We start from the raw sequence: 6,096 nt of genomic DNA, 5'->3' as shown, positions 1-6,096 counted from the left end.
AAGAATTAAGAAACAACTGTTATTTTCATTACCAATGGGACGAACCTTGGACGCATTCTAATTTAATGGACTTTTAATGCGTTGTCATTGCAAGTTCAATCTGAGTATTTTTGTTGTTGTATCGTTATTCGAAACACCAGCTCTTAATAAAGTACACTGCCTTACAAAATTGAGAGTGCGAAATTGCATTATTTTGCTGATTTATATGATGAAAACTCTACTTGGGTAACTTGTCAACCCTCTGGAAAAAACAAGAAGGTGTGATAACTGTTCCTCCTTCATTTTCAAACAAAGACTTCAAGCAATCAAGACTCTATATGTTTTCCATAAAATCCATCAACAATGCTTTAAAATGCAATACTATTTTTACTGTGACAAAGGCTTAAAACCAAGTCATAACAAGGAGAAAGGTAGTTTTAACACTGTTGAACAAAGCTTTCTTATTTACGATGAAATAAAGCTTGACATGGATTTGATAGCTAAAAAGCCAACAAGCAAAGCAAAGGGCATGGGCACCAGCACATGTCACCACATAAAAAGAGTTGAAAAAAGCCAAATAGACATAAATAGCTAAAAAACTTGCAATATATCAACAGCAATAGTAATTAAAATCTTGGAAACACAGACAAACAATGTGCTAAATTAACGTTATCAGTTAAAACAGGAATCTTAAAGGATTGTTGCAAATATTTGAACAGGGAACTTTGTGTTTCCATATGAGAGATATTTGTGATTTGCATTACTTTGAATAGTCTCAAATATTTCAAGAAGTTTGCCAGTATTATCAATATAAACAAGCTCAATAGAGATCTTGCATATATGAAATCACAAGAAATCAGCTGGGACTAATTCTGTTAACTGAAGAATGGCAGAATGAATGTTCTCTTTATTTTACAGTGTCTGTACTGTCCAGTTTCAGTTTGTAAATAAATGACTGGCTTAATGCAAAAATACAAGTGATAAAAATGGAGATATACAAGCACTACATAATAACTTAAGTGCAGCTAAACATGCAGTCAGGATTTGATTCGCCTTTTAGGCTTCGAAGAATCATCATCACCAACTACTGTGAAATAAACAAACGGGAAAATTGATGATAGAAGTAGAAAAATTAAAAGCAAAGAGTACATGTTTGTATTAAGTGTTCCATGAACATAGCCAAGATCACGAAGGTGGAGTTCTGCTGGTATGAAGGATGGATTTAAATCTAGCGCATTACGAAAATGCACCTTTGCTTCTTCAATATCACCACGGCTTTTCAAGATTTCACCCATTGTGAAATGTTGCAGCCACGAATTGTGATCAGCTGGTTGTAAGTCCAAAGACCTCTGAGTCAGTGTAATTGCATCATCTAGATATTTAAGGTTGTGCAAAACACGAGCAAGATTAAGCAAAACATCAGCATTGTTTGGTGCTATGGCCAAGGCACTTCTAAAGCATTCAATGGAGTGGTATGTATCACCTTTGATTCGCAAAAAATTGCCAACTTGGTTAAACAACACAACTTTGTTTTCACCCTGAAATATAAAAAATCAAAACATTGTACGACTTGCTAAATTTAATAAAAAACTTTTGCGGCAGGTTATCAGACAGAAAAAAATTATCAGTTTTGGGCACTCAAGCAGGAAGTGAGTATCTCTGAGTTGGTCATAATGAAATCTTACAGGCTTGTGCAGAGAAAAACATTTTTTATTGCTAATATTTTGAATGTACTCCTATCATTATTGCTTGCTTTTGTGTTTTCACAATGGTTGACATGGCTTGAAAATAAAAAAAATGGTTGACATGGCATGGCTTGAAAATAAAAAAAAACAAGCTTATTTTCTTACTTTTCATTTTCATGACTATACCTTGAAAAAAATTTCTATTATTTTCCATCCAAACAGTCATCTTAAAACACTTATTCAAATTGCTATTGCTATAATAGCTATTTGAATTTTGGTCAGCTAAAAATATTTGGAAGCAATGCTGTCATTCTGTGGCCAATAGTTCAGTACTTTGCAAATGTAAAGTGTAGAATGGAATGAGTTCTGTAACCCAACGTGATAAACTAACATTGTTTCCATTTTTCATTTGGTTGTTGACATGAAAAAAAATCCTAAAAAAATCTAGGCAATGGCCAGTATGCAATTTTATCTTTAAGAATCCAGTATCACATTTGATACCTGATAAAGTGGCTTAATAAAGAATACATAAAAACAACATATAGACAGGCACATAAATACTCTGACAAAATCTAAGGAAAATTGAAGTACATCAGATTTGATAATATGACAGATAAATCTCTCAATTTAGAAAAGAAATCAGAGAACCATGTCATGTTTAGGATATGTAAATTAGAATTACTATTGGCTTATTGTCAGTTTGAAATGTTTTGTATCCTACAAGGTTGTAACAACAATTTACATCTCTGCAAATAGATTATTTACTGGAGAGGCTTAATCTAGCACATATTTCCTACCTGATACTGCCCTTTTTAAAAGAAGTCTTATAGTCTGATTCTAGAAGTCTGTATGCGGTGCAGATTTTTTTTGTAACCACTTATATTTTGACACTATTGCATTATTCAAAACTTTTTGTTTTTAGAGCCAATTAGATATCTTTCCACCGTTTTAGGGAATGAATCATAACTTATTTATTGTATGCCTTTTGGGATATCTTTGCATGCTAATCATTGAATCAGTTTGATCATGCAAGACAAGTTACCATTATCTGAAGGTTCAATTTGAAGCCATTGTGCCAAAGATAAAAGATTGTAAAATAAAGACTATTCCCTAAAAAAGCTATGACTAATGGATACAAGAAATAACTACAGACTTTACAGTTTCTCCTATCTGTAAAGTCTACATACATGCTAGCCAGTACATTAAATATGTTATCTTTAAATGTGTCCATATTCATTATGGTTATGATCAGATGTTATGATGAGACAATGAGACTAAACTGTGGCAGAAACAAACAAAACAAAGCTTGAAAGCCAATACCTATATCCTTGTTGTATTTGCTAAAAATGAAACAAAGTTTGAAACAAGAAAACAAAACTCATACCTGTATCATAGCTTCCTTCAATCCTGATTCAATATCAACTAAATTAGGCTCATCAAATTCATTTTGCTTGAAAATTAGTGCAACCTCAGGTTCAGGATAAAGTGGATGCTGCTTCCTCTTTGAAATTCCAGGGAGATAATCAAATGGTGTTTCATAGACTGGAGGGCCGCAATGAACACCAGGATTGTATGAGCCAACAGCTGTTGCATCTTGATCAGATGAGTTTATTCTGCAAATTTCAAATCATCAAAATTGAGGATTTGGTAGAAATATTTCCTTCAATTGTTGTGTTTAACTATCAAGTTATCAAAAAAAAAATTATTTTTCATCATTGTTATCAATAACCATATTTTTTTTCTATTTACAGTTATATTGTAAAATATTTGCTTTTTGAAATTTTGTACCATCAAAAAATTGTTCACATTAACAGTTAGAATGTAATCACTATCATATTTCAGACTTTTCGTTTGAAGCGAGCCATCACTCGCGATAGCTTCAACACTCGTGCAAACCCAACCAAGTGTTTCATCGCTCGCACAAAATGGTAAATTATGAGGAATAAATATCTCATCAATAGACACAATCCTAGTCATGACCTAAGCAAGTGACATAGACAATATGAAGCGGGTATAAACACAGAAAATATAAGTAAACTGACTAAACCACATCTCAACAAAAAATGCATTTGAAAATCACCACAGCGAATGTTTCGGAATACTTTCAGTAATAGTACTCAAACTATGATAGCACTTAGGACATTTTTTGGGCAGCCAGACTGTAAAGTATTTTTTCTGTGTGGGGAATGCCAGAACAATGATTTTGAAATTTGTGGATAACAAACGTTTCCCGCAAAATTGTGCACAGAATTTTAAGCAAGGGCTTTTGAAGAGACCTTGTATTCTTTGGTTTTTCTTGTTATCAGAATTCAGAAGTTTAAATGGTGGAATATAGCCAGATAAACAAAAATTGTGCGCGGAATCTACGGCAGATTCTTAACAACATTTTGTGATCATCCAGCAATAACGTCTATATGACCTTCATGATATAAATAAAGTTTATAAACGAAGCACATTTGTAGCGGGTATTTATACTTTCTTGGAATGCATTAAAGGTCATCATAACAGTTTGTTTTCATTTGATGTTATGTTACCTCAAACAAAAGGGTACCTCATAAGATCATTGCTATCACTATCAGAGCGATCGCTCATGCAAGAGAAATCATGCAAGCGATATGCCACTCTCAAGGGTTATTTCTTATGAAAAGGCCTGTATATGTGTCTAGCTTATAAATGTCAAATGATCAAACATTAGTTGAATTCTTAAATTGAATAAAATGCCTCTTGATTTGATTTATAGCTATGTATAAGCCTGTTTAGTATTATCAGTCTTCAGCATATAAAAAAAGTTTGAATGCAAGAACATCATATGGTGAAAATACATTTGATATATTGGTCTAAGACTCAAGAGAAACCAGTTTAGTAGAGTAAGAGCTTCTGTTAAAAAGATTGCCATGTCTAAGATTTTGGTATGTGCTTGGACAGCTTTGCTCAATTTTTTTCAGCTACTGGTCATTTTACCTTTTATCTTCTCAGCTAAAAGAAGACCAGTCTGGGCAAGGTGCAACACCAATTTCAAATTCAATGCAATTTACCAACAATTTAAAAAAATACCACCAGGATAAAGGATTTTAAATCAAAAAAGTGTATTTTTTAGAAAATTACAAAAAAGTTAGTACTTGGAAGGGGAATAATCTGAGAATGTTGACACTCGGGTCGTTATGGACACTGGACACTTAAATTTAAGAAGAATACCAGAGCTCAGGTCGTTATGGAGAAATATAACATACAATAACTTGGGGCAATAGAACAAATTTCTTTGAGACAGAGAAAATTATTTGGCTACTGACCATTACCTTTCAATGCTAATCAACTCAGTTTGCTCATAAAATTAGCATTAAAATTAGCATATGTGTTACAACTATCGAAAAATTTGTTCACGAGTTAAGGAATTGAGCTAACGTTGATTGTACCTGCTGGGCTTGAAACCCAAAACAGCTCTTCAATTCGAAATAAATATATGTATCTCTTATCAGGGATTACACTGGCAAACAAATAGTGTAAGAAAGAGCAGTGTTTATGTAATTAATCAAGGTGTATTGAGGGTAATTCGAGATATCTAGGGGCCTAGTAGAAAAGGTTGCTTTGCCGGTGAAATTTACTGACCACAATGAGAAAATTACAAATAATATTCAAATAATGAAACATACCGAACGCCAGCCACTGCAACATGATAATTCTTAGACTGATTCAACAAACTGTACTGGATTTTAGGAGGATTTGCTTTTATGAGCAGGCTAAAAAATGGATCAGATTCGAAAAGCTCCCTCTTCGCTTCTCCGGGGACAACTTGCATCACTCCATTCTGTTCACGTAGATGCCAGTAGGTAGCACCACGCAAGCTATGTTCCTTGTCGAAAAGACCAAATGATATAACATACAGAGCCAGAGTCTGTATGAAATAAATTTTGCGTTTCATGGCAAGCTGAAAAACAACCATAAGAGTGCACGAATATTACACAAACCTGACAGAAAGTTGCTATACAAAACAACAACAACTTAATTGAATCGCTTTTATAAACATCCCTCAGACCTACTTACACTAAAAAGCATCTAACAGGGCTGCCAGACAAGGGATGCGAAGAGGGGCAAGTTGGGCAAGCGCTTACCTTGGCCATTCATAGGAGGGACAGATGAGGTCGAAGGTACTTTTGGATGGCAGTTTCTTTGACATTGGCCTTCGAAATTATCAAGGAAATTGATATGGCTACGGCTTATTGATTGATGTGTCTTTTCAATCCAATGTTCTTGTTGTTCTGAAAAAGCTTAAAAGAATCGAAAGAAGGTGCAAACCTATGATTTGTATCACTCGCATCCAGGCTCTTCCAGCGTCCCTTGCATCTAAACATGGTACATCATGCATCCTTGCATCTTTATAAGCAGATAATACGTTCTTTCCAAAAGAGTGTAATCTAGAGTAATTTTTGTCCCG

At 33.9% G+C, this 6,096-nt stretch overlaps 1 protein-coding gene across 1 annotated transcript; it reads right to left on the bottom strand.

Annotated features, from left to right (window-relative positions):
- Positions 1-320: 320 nt before the first annotated feature.
- LOC135688189 (uncharacterized) lies at positions 321-5,666 on the bottom strand. The gene is made up of 3 exons (XM_065204919.2): positions 5,315-5,666; positions 3,049-3,277; positions 321-1,517 (listed from the first exon to the last, which is right to left on the bottom strand). Exons 1-3 carry the CDS (start codon positions 5,602-5,604, stop codon positions 1,017-1,019), a joined length of 1,020 nt encoding a protein of 339 aa, XP_065060991.1. The 5' UTR covers positions 5,605-5,666; the 3' UTR covers positions 321-1,016.
- Between the last annotated feature and the right edge of the window lie 430 nt (positions 5,667-6,096).

This window comes from Rhopilema esculentum, unplaced genomic scaffold, assembly GCF_057945365.1.
Source record: "Rhopilema esculentum isolate cy_ngs unplaced genomic scaffold, ASM5794536v1 HiC_scaffold_36, whole genome shotgun sequence".
Classification (NCBI taxonomy): Eukaryota; Metazoa; Cnidaria; class Scyphozoa; order Rhizostomeae; family Rhizostomatidae; genus Rhopilema; species Rhopilema esculentum.
Note: the sequence above shows the minus strand (reverse complement) of the source record. Positions and strands in the feature narration are given on the sequence as shown.

Coding starts and splice junctions, on each gene's coding strand:
- LOC135688189 (XM_065204919.2), bottom strand. CDS start 5,604: ATGGTTGTTTTTCAGCTTGCCATGAAACGCAAAATTTATTTCATACAG. Junction 3,278..5,314: donor GTTGCAGTGGCTGGCGTTCG/GTATGTTTCATT, acceptor TGAAATTTGCAG/AATAAACTCATCTGATCAAG. Junction 1,518..3,048: donor TGAAGGAAGCTATGATACAG/GTATGAGTTTTG, acceptor TTTATATTTCAG/GGTGAAAACAAAGTTGTGTT.